At 32.4% G+C, this 16,104-nt stretch overlaps 3 protein-coding genes and 2 long non-coding RNA genes across 9 annotated transcripts; 3 read left to right on the forward strand and 2 right to left on the reverse strand.

Moving 5' to 3' along the window:
* Positions 1 to 1,920: 1,920 nt before the first annotated feature.
* LOC112539605 (uncharacterized) lies at positions 1,921 to 5,710 on the reverse strand. Its single transcript, XR_003083501.2, has 2 exons — positions 4,796 to 5,710; positions 1,921 to 3,428 (listed from the first exon to the last, which is right to left on the reverse strand). It is a non-coding gene; the product is annotated as an uncharacterized LOC112539605 (long non-coding RNA).
* LOC107369528 (uncharacterized) lies at positions 5,656 to 10,627 on the forward strand. 5 transcript variants are annotated; one of them, XM_089268518.1, is made up of 6 exons: positions 5,656 to 5,848; positions 7,307 to 7,815; positions 7,901 to 8,099; positions 8,172 to 8,240; positions 8,806 to 8,829; positions 8,896 to 10,627. In XM_089268518.1, the coding sequence occupies exons 5-6, from the start codon at positions 8,822 to 8,824 to the stop codon at positions 10,358 to 10,360; spliced, it is 1,473 nt and encodes a 490-aa protein (XP_089124644.1). In that variant the 5' UTR covers positions 5,656 to 5,848; positions 7,307 to 7,815; positions 7,901 to 8,099; positions 8,172 to 8,240; positions 8,806 to 8,821; the 3' UTR covers positions 10,361 to 10,627.
* Positions 10,628 to 11,179: 552 nt separating this feature from the next.
* LOC107369554 (uncharacterized UDP-glucosyltransferase YjiC-like) lies at positions 11,180 to 12,833 on the forward strand. The gene is made up of 2 exons (XM_089269254.1): positions 11,180 to 11,316; positions 11,407 to 12,833. Exons 1-2 carry the CDS (start codon positions 11,279 to 11,281, stop codon positions 12,722 to 12,724), a joined length of 1,356 nt encoding a protein of 451 aa, XP_089125380.1. The 5' UTR covers positions 11,180 to 11,278; the 3' UTR covers positions 12,725 to 12,833.
* A 965-nt stretch (positions 12,834 to 13,798) lies between these two features.
* LOC107369487 (uncharacterized) lies at positions 13,799 to 15,593 on the forward strand. Its single transcript, NM_001323166.1, is given in 2 exon segments — positions 13,799 to 13,839; positions 13,901 to 15,593. Coding segments are annotated over 2 exon segments (1,734 nt in total).
* Positions 13,953 to 16,094, reverse strand: LOC149093349 (uncharacterized). The gene is made up of 2 exons (XR_016199886.1): positions 15,852 to 16,094; positions 13,953 to 14,043 (listed from the first exon to the last, which is right to left on the reverse strand). It is a non-coding gene; the product is annotated as an uncharacterized LOC149093349 (long non-coding RNA).
* Positions 16,095 to 16,104: the final 10 nt, after the last annotated feature.

Raw genomic sequence — 16,104 nt, forward strand, 5'->3', positions numbered from 1 at the left:
GCAGCACTCTTTGCATTTCAGTTTTAAGTTTAACCAGAAAATTGGTTTATTCACCAAGATATGCATTTAAATGAGTTTTGTTTGTTAAATGAGTTGTTATTCGCTTATGCACAGCCCAAAAATCATGACCCAAGTAAACTAATGGAAAGTTATTAGATTGTATTGAATTATTAGTTATTAAGTGATTAAATTGGTGAATGATTGATGACTGTAGGTGCTACCATACTCGAAATATCGAGGTTTAAAGTTTTTAGGTAAAAGGCCAAAATCAAGAGAATCGTTCTTAAATTGTTGCAAGTATTCAATCCAAAATGTAAAGCAACAACTTTTATGGACAAATAATAAGTCTCAGCTCATTAACTCTTACGGTCTCAGACAATGGTCGGTTTAGCTGAAAATCGAACTGATCTCTTTTACAGAAAATTAAAAGTTTTATCATTCATAATAAGTGCATTTTCTGGTTGGCAATCAAAAGTTACACCAGAAAAAGTAAGTTTTATAGAAAAATCCCTTCAAACAGTTGTCCAAAATGTGATCGAAGTTCTAACTTTGGCCTCGATTTTCTCGAAAACTGAGGTTGAGAGAAATATTCAAATCGCACAAATGGACTTAGTTTTCATGTCTTCATAAACTAACAGAGTCCAAATTTAGAAAAGAATAATTTCTACCCGATTTTGCCCATTTTCCTTGTAGCATTCCTTCAATTTGTGACAATTTGTACAGAAATGTGATAATTGTTTCAATTGTGTCTTTTTAGTAACAACGCATTTCTTGCGTTTATTTTGGTAAACTTTCTGGTCTATTTGAATTATTAAAAGCAAATGTTGATACATTTCATGAGAAAAGTCAAATTTCATTCCTATTTTCTTTCTCATTTCTTCCCTGAATCATTTTTCTCTTCATTTTTCTAGCAACCTTTTCTGATTATAACCCTCAATCCTGGGTATCGAACCTGATTTTGATCCTGGTTTAATCATTGATTCGAATCAATGATTATAACTAAGGTTTTACATTCCATTGTCATTAGGTTTATCACGTTGTATGATGATGGTTAGTATTTCGGGTTGATATTCAATAATAAATCTGTATACCAGTAAATCTGTATTCTGGTTACTATTTTCAACCTGATTACTTATTTATCCATTTATTCATTTATTTATTTAATGTATCAACGGAAAAAAACGAAATCCTCTTTTCAATGTGAGATTGATTGAGAGGATAAAATTGTAATTCAAACTAAATCTCTGATGTTGGCTCCCATTTCAATGCTTAACTTTTATATTGGTCAATTTTTTTATTTATTAGTTGATTGACCCAAACAGATTTAGTTAAACCTCCACTTTTTTTCTGTCCAATGTTGCTCGATTCAAGTTTCAACTGTTTTTTCTGTTTCTTATCCTGATTAATTGGAATCAAATTTCATTTGATTTAAGTTTAATGAAACAAAGTTGAAAAAATCGGAAATGAAAAAAACAGAAACAAAATGCTCTAAGTAGCACATAATCCGATTCAAATTTTAATCAGCTAAACTGATTTCATTCAAACTAATACTCTTGTTATTGTCAACAATTGTCTCATTGTTGTTGTCTTCAAATCTTCCAATAATTAATACAATTGGAATCAAATGAATCAATTGGATAAACCAGAAAATTGGTTTCTTTGGGTTTTCTGGGTTGCTGGGTAAAATTGCTGTTAAGCTCAAATCAATTGCTGGATTACCTTTTCATGAGTCTATTTCCAGTAAATTTCATGTACTACTTCAATCAATTTGGACAATTTTAAAGTCAATTTAATGAAAGTAACCTTTTTACGGTTAAAATCAGTAGAGGAGTGAAATCTTGCCTTAAGGTTGACAATTTAAACATTATTAAAGTTTAAATTAAAAGTACTTTTTGTTGCTATTTCAATTAAAATCAATGATTATGTTAACAGGGAATGACAGTTTTATTTATTAAACAAGGAAAAAATATGATTAACAGGCTTAAAGCTATTAAATATTTACAAAGGCAAGAGTTGAATGGATGGTCAATGAACAATTGAGTTTAACAATTAAATTTAAAATTATGACACAATATCAGGATATTACAATAGTTATAACTGAAAATTTGAATACAATAAAAGTCAAGATTAAAACAATTGAAAAGTGTAAATATAATGATGATTGGGTTTAGCATTTGTATAATGTTTGCTCAGATGAATCCATTCATTTGATTTATTAATAACTTCCTCAGCTTTTGTTGGTTTAAGCTTGGTTTAAATTTGAAAGCATTGAATTGTAATGAGAAAAATTCATTTACTCCGGAGAATGGTTGATAAATGAAGTTACTCAGATGCAGAAAGAAAACAATGTTTGGGGAAAGCGATTTCAAGTGGGCTCTGTAGCTACATGTTGATCAATAAATTAACTGTACACAGCGCTTTAATCAACTATTAAAAATTAATAGTTTCCCTTGACAATATTGTATGAATTGGAATGGTAGATCCTTTTGCATGTTTAATCAGCTGATGAGTGGGTTTGATACTGGATATTGATTTGTTCACTTTGTTATCTTTGTCAGTTGATGCAATGGGTAATTTAATCATTTAATTTCATTAAATTTAAAACGATTAAATTTCGGAAATGGAAATTTGAGTCAAAAACCAATGTTTAACAGGTTATTTTAATAAACTGGTTAGATAACTATTGGCTGTTGACATTTGGGTCCAATGACTACAAGATTTGTTTCCAGCATTACGACAAAACATGTGATCTTTGTATAAAATGGATTTAAAATTATTTTCAAAATTATTCAGATTATTTTGCGTTCAACAGAATCTGTTTGTTGAATTTGATATCAAACCAATAATCGACAAAGATAAAAACAAATCAAATTTCCAATGCAAAAATCGATTGTACCCAAAAATATCCGATTCCGATTAGTACAAAGAATCAAAATATCCAAATTAGAGTTTAAATTTTTTGGTATTCGGATCTTCCATGACATGTCCTACTTGAGTCCACACTATTCAACACCACACACCTAAACCTGGTACTTCGATATCCGTACCAATACTAACTGTCCGTAACTACTTCTGATTGAATAGTTTAGCGAGACATTTGAACTGATCAAATCTAACTATCATTGCCCACTAGATAGAGCGAAATTTTCTTCATCTTTATTCCTATCTAATTGTTCAATAATTTGATTTGTTTCTAGGTGTGGAATGGTGTGAATTAGTGTTTGGCATGCATTCAAGTAGGACCTTTGACTTTTAGTTTTGGATATGTTGGATGCTTTTGAATGGATATATTGGATATTTTGGGAACTCTTGTTGAAATCATCTTCATCCTTAAATTATCGTCCTTTGCTTGATTCCGTTTGTAGAGCTTCAATTTTCTTCCGCCTCCTGGTAATGGTTGTTTAAAGGAATCCGTTCAAAGGAATATTCTATAACGAAAAAGGAGGAAAAAAAGATTTGGTTAGAAAGGGTTCCAATTATTGACATTATCAATGTGATATGGTGGATAAACATGGCTGGTGAAAAAGTTAGAAAGGTTATTTTGATAATAAACAAGGCAGGTTGATTGGTGAAATGTAAAGGTAAGATTATGTTGGAAACCTGAAACATGAATAGGAATTTTTATTTTTTGGTTAGCAAAATCAAGTTCACAATTTGTTTAAAAAAAACGACATCAACTTTCATCTCTTAATGTCACGTTCCATGTTGATTCATGGTGAATAACTCAGCTTGAAAAGGTTATTCTAGATAAAAGAGGAGGATGATGGTGATGAAGAAAATTTTGATTCAACAATCACTTTTACTTCATCATAATCTTACAAGCTCCTTCAATACATCTAAACTTGCTTTTTTTCAAGTTCAGACTGAATAGCAAGTCAATTGAATTACTTCTGCTTTACTTTTAATCTTATTTTTTGTTTATTAGGGCGATCATGGTAAAGTTAACAGGAAAATCTCATTTGAAGCAATTACCATTATCAGCAAACATTTTTGAAACTTCCACCTACAACCAAGTTTACGCTATTTCACTTATTTACTTTTAATTTCAGACAGCAAATTAAATTTGATCTGCATCAATATCATCGCCATTATTGACAAAATCGTGTCTAATTGTAAATCAACTAGTATTCAGCATGTAGCATCATATGATTATGATTATGAATTAGCTGATTGAATGTAATGTTTGTTTTTATTCTGGTTAATTGTCATTTAACTTCAATGTTATTACTGTTAAAGAATCAACTTTTTCTTGTTAATGGTCTGAAAATGATAATAAAAAAATGAATGGGTTTTGATGGCAGTAACTATCAATTTACCTTGATTTTCAAGATGATAATAGTATCCTTTTGAGTATAAGATACTTGAAAATGTCTATGTTTAATTACTGAATGGTTATAATTGTCTTTGGGAAATTTTCGAAATGCTTAATTCTTGGCATTGTACTCTGAATTCTGGTTCATCCAATACACCTTGAAATTTGAATTGGATGCAATTGGAATGCATCTGTTTCTCCAAGGTTAGTACGAGAGTGAATTGTTGAAGATTCAAATTCAGTTCTGAGATTCGCACATTCATTAAAATAATACTCTGATAAAAAAGTAAATAAGGATTAATTAGATAATCTGGTTGTAACATGTATTAAGCCAGAAAGTTGACTCATTGATAGTATTAATAATAAGCTAACATTTAGAGACGTGGAAAGTTTCTGAGAAATGATATAAAGTATTGTTATCAGACTAATAGAAATGGGGTTAGAATGAAAATTTTAACCCAAATTGTAATTTTCAGGTCTCACCTTTGTTGAGTAGATGAAGGTGATAGTGTTGATGATGCTAAATTAATCTAATCCACCTCCAATAGACAAACACTGCCGCACCAGTAATTACGGTTGCACCAGTTGCTAGGATCAATATGTTGGCCCAAATGGGTAAAGGTTTAGCTTTGCACACTGAGATATCATAATATTTTACACATTTTGTTTGGTTTGATAGTCTAATCCTTGATTGTTCAGCCAAAGATGGATTAATATCAGGGCAAACAGTTTTCACTTGGTTAAACCAACAGTTTAATAGATGCCAACAGGTACAACAATCACGTTTATCGACATCACTCACAGATGACCAACTTTCAATTGCATCAGTCAAACAGGAATTCCAAGTTTGTAGTCCATTGTCACAGGTAACATTGATAGTCCATGGTAGGATAAAACTATATACATCATTATAATTAGATTGACTAGCAACATAGTCGGTATCTTCACCTGTAACATCATTATCATCATAAATAGACTCGTCAATCTCAGCTGTAGATACATAAGAGGTTAACAATATGGAGCCGGTAAGTAAAAACCAGACGTAAATAACGTTCATTTTGATTAACTTATGGGATGGATTAATTTTAATAAATTAGTAACTTTTAATAAACATAATGACCACTTTTAGATGGTTGACTAAAATAATAGTCGATCACAATTAAATAAAAACAATACATTGTTCAAATTAAATTCACTTGAAACAAATTTTTGTAACTGTTGACTTATCTTTTGGTTTTACTTTCTGATCTTCTCTCTCTCCCTTTTCCCTCGCCTTTTTCCATAACGACTTTATGCTTTTTATGCTTCTCAAGTTACCACTTTTTTCCAGCTCAACCTTTTACATTGCTATCACTGTAGCTATACAAACACTTTATGACATTATTATAATTACAATTATTACATTATTAATTAAAGAGTAAGTGTAAGCTGATCACCTAGATTGGTTATCATTTGTTACCAATAGTTACTATCAAAAAAATATCCAACGCCTCAATACTGTCATCTTTATTACGGGTTACCATTCAATGTTTACCGGTATGTAACGCTATTTACTTTCTCATATTTGCTTTTAACCATGTTCACTTGTATTTTTAACCAAGTTAACTATTAACAGAATACATTTTAATTTGCCTAAATGTTCCCATAAATTATTACGATTTAATTTACAAACTAATTTTATCAACGCGGCCATTTCAATTCAGAAAAAAACCGTTTGTAAACATGTAAACACTCATGTTAGCTTTTCTCAAAACATATTTTGAATTATTAATTTAAACAATCAACTAATAACCCCTCGCCAATTAATGAACCTTTAGAGGCATAGTTTGTTCAATTGTTTGTATTGAATGGCCTCAAATTGATGGATATTTATCTTTTGGATACAATTATTTACCATTTGTAACATGATACGCATTATATCATAGGTATTTCATCTTTCCATTATCATGTTATCTGTTCAACTTACTTCAGCTAATATATTTTTTTTAAATTCTATTGTCGATACAATAATTTCAACCCATGACATGAGTATATTCACATCTAAATAGCCAGTATAAATAGACAATCAAGTTGCCCTAATTTTTGGGTAATCATACCTGTTGGTGTGCCAATTTTTACCCAAACCTGCGTATTATTTTCTATGTTGTGTAATGGCTAATTGAATGTAAAGATAATTGACAATCTTGAAATTTGATATTGTATTGCGTTTTTGTGTTTCCAAATTGGGTTCAATTGATGTTACTGATAGTCTAATATCAACAAACTCTACTGTGATTAGTGGCTTGTTTAATCAGATTTGGTACAATTTTTTTCTCTCTGGGTTTATAAATTAATCTATTTTTCAGGGTAATCCAGGTGAATGATTACCAGTTTAAATTAGATTTTGCTGGAACAAAATGGATGTAGAAGATGTAAGACAAGAGTTACATGGATATGTAAATTAGACTGAATTACATTTTGAGTGTTTCCAATCAAACCAACAATTTATTTTCACTTTTGATTGTGCTTCTTCTACCTACTGATCCAATGCTATCTGCGCATTTATAATAATGCATATTAAGATGCATCTAAATTATTTGAACCAGAATTGAATTGCTCAATCAGTCATGTAAACATGTTGGCAAATTCAGTTGAATCGCATTATATACTTAAACAAGAGGATGAAACAAAGATGTAACAGTAAGATGAACCAAAAAAGATTATTTCTGACTCCAATGGAAACTAAACAATCTGAATAACAAAATCCTTGTTTTTAAATTCAACAATTTCTAATCCTTTTTCATCAGCTTATTGTAGTCCATTTGTTCATGAGTCGCATGGTAATATCAACATTAATATTGTTAGCTTCATGAACATTGATTATTATGGAATCAAAAGTAAAAATGTTCATAAATAAAAGTATTAAAATGTATTCTTTCATTATTTCAAAGCTATTCAAACATCAAACATTTTCTGCATCAATTCTGATATTAATTCATTTTTCTTTTTCCTCAGGCCAAAAGGATCGGAAGCTGATGATGTTTGGTGGTAAAATTGGTGATAAACCATAAGATTATACCAATTATTTTGTAATCAGCGGAAGATGGATCAATGATTCGGATCAGATGGATTTTGGGTTAATGTCATGGAAGATCAGCCGATCATTAAGTCGCAGTTTGATGCTGAATTTAACCATGGCCTACGTGAAAAAAGGTGGAAATCATTATTCAAGAATTGAATTATCAGGCATTTTAATGTCGTTTAATTGCTGGTTGTTTATCGTTTTATTGGTTATTGAGTTATCTTGTGTTTTCACTAGGACGAGTCAGTCTTTTAACGAGTCAATGAGATTTAAAATCGTTAATCAATCCAATTATTGGATAATTATTGTGATTGTGACGATAACAAGATTAATTCACCAATCAATAATGAACTGCCATTGAATGACAAAAAAGATGTTCTTATGTAGTCAGAGTTGCCTGTTGAAAAGATTAAAAAACTGCGAGGTAACTGATTCTTTTAAGGTAATCTAATTCACCTTGATTCAATTATCATTATCATTTTTTTTGAATACAGTTGAATGATCTTATTGAAAGTCTAATTGTATAGACAGAGGCAGACAGTGGTGAAAAGCAGAGGAAATTATATTAACTTGGATTGCTGTTATTTTGCTGAGACAAGATTAATGGCATTGTCAGAGGATAAAAGAAAACAGTGAACAATCAAGTAAAATCAGGCCGTTTAATTATTTTGATTTACTTGCATCATGGAATTAAGGATTGTTCAAAAGAAAAACATTGATTCGATTGTAAGTATAAGTTCAGGAAGTTTACCATTTTTTTCTTACCTTTTCTTCTGTTTACATTCTTACAATGGTCAGTAGTATGGACTGTAGTATCTGAATCTCCTTTAGCGTCTTATGCAGCTTTTAGTATTGGAAATTGATCAGGTAATTGGAAAATTCATGTAATCATTACAGGATTAGGTTCATTATATCTTTACATTGAAAATTTTGGTCATTGCTGTTGGTAAGAAACAAGACAATGAGAACATGATGAACAATGGATTTTATAAATTTTGGCCTTTTCCTGGTTCATATTCAGTTTTTAATCAGCAGGTTTTAACATCCTCTTGGTGTGAATTTGGTCATCTTGAAATAACCAAACATCGACAGTTTAAAAGCTTTCTATTGATTAACTCCCAGTACAGTGTACTTAAAATACTTTTTTCACGTGATGGTTTTTCAGGCTTTTATCTACTTCATTTTTATTGTGAAAATATTGACTCCTGCAAATTGATAATCATCACAATAGGAATGAAAAATTGCTCTTGCATTGGATTAAAAGATGAAGAGCTGATACAGAATTAATTAATGCTGTTCCAAACTTTTCAATTACTAGTGAATCCATACAACTTGCAGTCTTGAGATAGCTTTCACCCGAAAGTAAATTCACAGATTTTAATTTTTTTATCAACTATTTTTAATTTTTCATTACAATGGTTCAAAAATTAAGGATCCTTTGTTCAGCAATGGACAGGTAAGTTACAATTAGCAATTTTTTGTGCTTTTACTTGAGATTTATAATCTTTGTCTTCTTCAACAGTCAAGGCCATGTGAATGCAATTCTTGGATTTGCCAAAATTTTGGAGCAAAGAGGTCATCAAGTGATAATGGCTCTGGCTCCTGGTTGGAAATCGGCCATTGAGAAACACAACTTCGAATTCATTCCACTGAAATTAGCTTCATCTGTAAAAGAGGAAAAAGAAGTCAAAGATGAAAAGAAAGTTGGTGATGAAAGTAATGGTAAAGATGAAGAAGCCAACTCAGTGAAGAAGGTAGAGACAAAGAGTAACTCGAACGATTCTAAGATTGTTGATTCTAAATCTGAGAATGAACCATCAGTTAATAAAGACAAGAAAAACTCGGAAGCACCAAACCAACAGTTGATTGCGATAATCAAAAACCAGGTACAAGATTTTCGTTTGAGGCCTATGGAAGCGATCCAGAACTCGGCACGAAAAATAGACATGTGGCTTGATTGGTATGAGAAGCAGTTTGCATTTGACGATGCTTTACAAGAAGTCATGGACGCAGTTAAACCTGACATGATAGTTTTGGACTTTATGCTAAGACTTCCATGTCTGGAAAAATCATCAATTCCTTGGGCACAGTTGTTCTCTTGTAATCCAATAATGTTGTATAAAGATCACTGTCCACCAGCAACTACAGGCTTTCCAACAGATAGTCCAAGAGAGCTTTGGAATGAGTACATTGCTTTAAGAGAAGTAGCAAACAAACCGATTGTTGACTACATAAATAACTGGTTGACTAGTCGTGGAGTGCGTCCGTACGCAAAAGGTGAAATGATTCCAGTTGGTGAATCGAAATGGTTGAATTTCTATACCTATCCAAGTGTCCTCGACTATAATGACATCGCACCAAGACCAGCTAAATGGGTACGAATGGATGGATCTGTGAGAGAACCCGATGATAAGAAACCTTTTGTTTTACCAGAAAAATTAGCTGGTAAACCTGGTTCGTTAATCTATTTCTCTCTGGGATCAATGGGATCAGTTGATTTAGAGTTGATGAGACGAGTAATAAGTGTTTGTGCCAAATCACCTCATCGTTTTATCGTATCCAAGGGTCCTCTTCATGAGCAAATTGAGTTACCTGATAACATGTGGGGTGAACGTTATGTTAACCAATTAGCTATCCTTCCTCATGTTGATCTCGTTATAACTCATGCTGGAAACAATACTCTAACTGAAAGTCTTTATTTCGGTAAACCAGTAATTCTGATGCCACTCTTTTTCGACCAACTCGACAATGCTCAAAGAGCCCATGAAAAAGGTGTTGGTATTCGTATTGATACTTACTATTTCCAAGATTCGGACCTTTTGGATGCCATTGAGAAGCTGTTAAATGATGAACCATTGAAGGAAAAATTGGCTGCAATTTCAGCTTCTCTTAAATCATCAACCACAAAAGAAACTGTTTGTGAATTGATCGAGAAAACCGTTGCCTTGGGGAAATCACCATTTGATGATAATCAAGTTAAACAATAGTCAAGTGGAATCGACCGAAATTATAGAATTAATAAATCTCATGGTGTATTTTTTCCGTAAGATTACATTCTATCAACTCATTTAGGTGTTATTTTCATTGAATAATTCATACAATACAAAAATACTGGTTTTCAATTTTATTCTTTATTTTAATATTTTGAAATTGATCGCTTTTTACAATATCATGAAACAAATTTATTGTATTATTTCATTTCGTTTATTAGTAATAACTATTTGTATTTAAATCTTGAATAAAGTCTACTCTTACAGTTAGTTTAAATATTGTCTGCTACAAATAACTATTTTAGTTATTTTCCCGTAAACACTTATTGATCAAAGCTGCATTATTATCATCAAGTTTCTTGTTAATCTGTTATATTATGTGAATTGATTTTAATTTTATCGTGACTTTGAAATTATCTCATAATTGATATCACTTTTACACACCTCACCGTCAAGTTCAAGCTTTTGACAACAATACAACTACAGCCAAAGAGCAACTCTTTGACTACAACTGCAAAGATTGGCGTTTATCTTGCATTCAATGTATTCGATAGAAATAAATGCGATGTATATTGAATTTTTTCAATGTTTTCACTCTATGAAAATCGACTTTTTATTTTAAATGAAAGTAACTAATCAATGTTTTTAATCAGTAACGTTAGCTATCGTAAATCTAGGATTTGATTCGCCCGTCATTGTTTTCTTGATAACCAAAGAATAGCTCCATTGGTACTTGACATTGATGATGAGTATTTGATTGTCAACGATACCAAGTATAAATTAAAGATTAGAAATTAATTTTTATTCTTATACATCTACAGCTCCAAGTGAGGTTTGTAACTACGCTTTTTGTTTATAATTTCATCTATCAGTTAATATTACATTTTCAAAGCATCTTCATAATTGTCATTGAAAATGGTACAACTAAGAGTCCTCCTAACCTCAATGGATGGGTAAGTTGACCATTGAGATCCTTTTGAACAATTGTTAATATTAATTCAATTTTATAATCATTTAATCGATATATTGTTTACCGTGTTCAGCCAGGGCCATGTCAACGCAATACTTGGATTAGCAGGAGTTTTATCAAAAGCTGGTCACCACATTATTATAACTTTGTCCAAAGGATGGGAGAAGCTGATAAAGGCAAATGGCTATGAGTTTGTTCCGATAGTGAATGAAAGTGATGTTGATGAAAAAGATATGAACAACAATCCAGATGAAAAAACGGAAAAGAAAGCTGCGAATGAAAGTGCGTTCGAATTTTTTAAACAATTGTTGACTTCGATCAGAAAAGATCCAATCACAGCTTTGGAGGAGTTTGAAGACCGAGTTTGTACCACTTATTTGAGTTGGTCAACAGAGATGTTAAAGTTTGATGAGCCATTAAAGAAGAGCATAGACAAAATCAAGCCAGATATTATCATAATTGATTATCTCGTTAAATTACCTTGCCTTATTAAAGGCTCAATTCCATGGGTATCTCTATGGTCTCCCAGTCCAGTTGCTCTCTACAGAGGAAGGTGTCCACCCGAAGGAACTGGATTTCCATTGGACAGTCCTAAAGAACTGTGGCAAAAATATTATGATTTACATTTCAAAGCCTACAAACCAGTTCGAGATAATGTGAACCAGAAACTGATTGAAGCTGGAGTTGAACCTTATAGAGATGACCAGTGGATATATCTACTTGAATCACCGTACATGAATATTTATAATTATCCCGAGTGTCTCGACTATACTGAAGTTGGTCCTAAGCCTGATAAATGGTACAGAATGGATGCTGTTATTCGGGAACCAGATGACAAAACACCATTTTCATTACCAGACAATCTGGTTGAAAAGCCAGGTGCTTTAATTTACTTTTCACTGGGTTCAATGGGATGTGTTGATTTAGAGTTGATGAAAAGGGTAATAAGTGTTTGTGCCAAATCACCTCATCGTTTTATTATCTCTAAAGGTCCTTACCATGAGCAAATTGATTTGCCTGATAACATGTGGGGTGAACGCTATGTTAACCAAATCGCTATTCTTCCTCATGTTGACCTGGTCATTACTCATGGTGGAAATAATACTCTAACTGAAAGTCTTTACTTTGGTAAACCAGTAATTGTCTTACCGTTATTTTATGATCAGCTGGACAATGCTCAAAGGATTCAGGATAAAAAGCTTGGAATCAGATTGGATACTTACAGTTTTACTGATGAACAATTACTTGATGGTATTGAGAAACTTTTAAATGACATGGAATTGTACGATAAATTGGAGAGAATTTCCTTTGAAATGAGAAACACTAAAACAAGAGAGGAAATTGTAAAGCTTATTGAAAAAACAGCGATAACCAAAAAAAGTCCCGAATAATTAGATGATTTCCATCTCGTTTTAAATCATACTCCAATTTTTGTTTTACTTTCATCGACTCATATGACGATTTTGTAATTTGCACGAAATAAAAAATTTTTATTCAGAATTAATCAGGATAAAACTGAATTAGACTCACTTATGATTTCTAGCAGTTATCGATTATCAATCCTTGAAAGCTTATGCCTTCAGAACATTGAGCCTGATTATTTCAAAAATATGACTTCAACTGTATTTGAAAGTGCAATAAAACCATAAACATAAAGTGAAAACTGTTCACTTCGATACGTAAGCCCAGTATCTAACCCTTTATTATGGCTCTAAATAGCTCTTTAGATGCCTACTTTAGGACCTTTTTAGATATTAAACTGTTCTCGAGAATCTCAAGGAAGATAGAAAACTTGGAAAACCTGAAATTTTCTTTCAGGCCAAACCTGATAAGATCACTGCTACATACTGTATTATTGCTAGACGCAGAATGAAGCTCCTCTACCAGATTATCGATGATAGATAGTGATGAAAAGTTAAGAGCATAGCAAATCACAGGGGCTCATACTGACTGGAAGTTTTGTGACTACAGGGCTTTTATATTTTAATATGTAACCCTAAGCAGAGTCAGTCAAGGACTGATAATTGTTTCGAGAAGTTTTGCATTGATAGAATCTCAAGGTCGCAAATGATTTCTAAGTCAGAATTCATCATTTTTAAAGATTTGTCTGATAAGTTAATTGAATTTTTTTTCCTGGCTCTTGTTTTAGTCTTGTTAGTCTCTGAAGTTTTAAAAAATATTGAAAGTCCATTTCTCTAAATCCAAACGCAAGCTCAGACTAAGTCGGTGAGGAACTGGTGCAAATCAATTAATATTGCTTAGACTTTCAATCCAGACTTAAATAACAAGTTAGTCCATACAACTTGCCATCTTGAGACAGCTTCTTACAAATGAAAAAAATTTAATTTTTTGAAAGATCAACAGCTTTAAAATCTAGTTGCTTAACTGTTTAGTTTCCATAGTGCCCATAAATTAGTTGATCATAAAGTGTTATTCACTCATTTTAAGTTATTAACCCAATCATCATGGTTCAAAAATTGAGGATCCTTTGTTCGGCCATGGACAGGTGAGTTACAATTAACAGAATTTTTGTATAGTTGATATTTATAATTTTGTCCATTTAATAGTCTGGGCCATGTGAATGCAATTCTTGGATTTGCCAAAATTTTGGACCAAAGAGGTCATCAAGTGATAATAGCTCTGGCTCCTGGTTGGAAATCGGCCATTGAGAAACACAACTTCGAATTCATTCCACTGAAATTGGATTCATCTGTAAAAGAGGAAAAAGTCAAAGATGAAAAGAAAGTTAGTGATGAAAGTAATGGTAAAGATGAGGAAGCCAACTCAGTGGAGAAGGTAGAGGACAAGAGCAATTCAAACGATTCTAAGATTGTCGATGCGAAATCAGTGAACGAATCAACAGTTACTAAAGATGAGAAAAACTCGGAACTACCAGCTACTGAATCAGATACTAAAGACGAAGAAAAAAGCCCAGTTAAAAAGGAAGAGGACAAAAGCAACTTGAACGATTCTGGGATTGCTGATTCGGAATCAGTAAACGAATCATTAGTTACTGAATCAGAAAACGAATCATCAGCTTCTGAATCAGTAAATGAACCATCAGCTACTGAAACAGAAACTAAAGATACTAAAAATGTTGAACAACCAAACCAGAAATTGATTGGAATGATAAATAGTCAGTTGAAAGGTTTCCGTTTGAAGCCTGTGGACAACGCTCGTAACTCTGCGCTAAAAGTACCTATGTGGCTTGATTGGTATGAAAAACAGTTTGCCTTTGACGATGCTTTACAAGAAGTAATGGATGCCGTTAAACCTGACATGATTGTGATTGATTTTATGCTAAGACTTCCATGTCTGGAAAAATCATCAATTCCTTGGGCACAGCTGTGGTCATGTAATCCAATCATGTTGTATAATGGTCACTGCCCACCTGCAACTACAGGCTATCCAACAGATAGTCCAAGGGAACTCTGGGATGAATACAAGGCTTTAAAAGATCAAGGAGACATTCCAATTGCTGAGTACATTAATAAATGGTTGATTAGTCGTGGAGTTCGTCCATACACAAAAGATGAAATATATCATATTGGTGAATCAAAATACTTGAATTTTTATACCTATCCAAGTATCCTCGACTATAATGATATCGCACCCAGACCAGCTAAATGGGTAAGAATGGATGCAACTGTAAGGGAACCCGATGATGCGACTCCTTTTGTTATACCAGAAAAATTAGCTGGTAAACCTGGCGCATTAATTTACTTTTCACTTGGTACAATGGGATGCGTTGATTTAGAGTTGATGAGACGAGTAATAAGTGTTTGTGCCAAATCACCACATCGTTTTATTGTATCCAAAGGTCCTCTTCATGAGCAAATTGAGTTACCAGACAATATGTGGGGTGAATCTTATGTTAACCAAATAGCTATCCTTCCTCATGTTGATCTCGTTATAACTCATGCAGGAAACAATACTCTAACTGAAAGTCTTTATTTCGGTAAACCAGTAATTCTGATGCCACTCTTTTTCGACCAACTCGACAATGCACAAAGAGCCCATGAAAAAGGCGTTGGTATTCGTATTGATACATACAACTTCCAAGATTCGGACCTTTTGGATGCCATTGAGAAACTGTTAAATGATGAACCATTGAAGGAAAAATTGGCTGCAATTTCAGCTTCTCTCAAAGCATCTACCTCAAAAGAAACTGTTTGTGAATTGATTGAGAAGACTGTTGCCTTGGGGAAATCACCATTCGATGATGATCAAGTTGCAAATAATCAAGTTGAATCAGAATAAATTATTAATTAATCTCGTGGTGTACTTTTCCGATAAGACTATAATTCACAAGTTAAACGAGGATATCATAACTTATACTTTTATAAAAAATGAGGAATGAGTTTAGTTAATCACAGCGTGTAATATCAACATGTTTTTCGCATTACAATAAATACCTGAAACTCTTTACTTTTATAAGCTATTGTCGTGCCGTAATTTTATAACCAGCTGGATAACGGTCAAAGATTGGAACAAAGCTAGGGATTATTAGATACTTACAGTTTCAACAACGTGATGAACAATTACTTGATGGTATTGAGAAAATGTCCTTCGATGTGCAAGCGCTAAAATAAGATGAGAACCGATTGAAAAAAACAGCGATAACTAGAAAAGTTCAGATTCTACTATTCCAACGAAATAAAAATTTTAAAAAATCAATTTGAGTTAAGAACAATCAGATTGGTCTTTTTTTGCAGCCTCTATTGTTTATAAAAATCAATAAACCCGCCATTCGTAAACTTTTCACTTTTTC

The sequence above is a fragment of the Tetranychus urticae genome, chromosome 3, assembly GCF_039701765.1.
Source record: "Tetranychus urticae isolate SD_2017Ah chromosome 3, NJAU_TeUrti_SD_1.0, whole genome shotgun sequence".
Lineage (NCBI taxonomy): Eukaryota > Metazoa > Arthropoda > Arachnida > Trombidiformes > Tetranychidae > Tetranychus > Tetranychus urticae.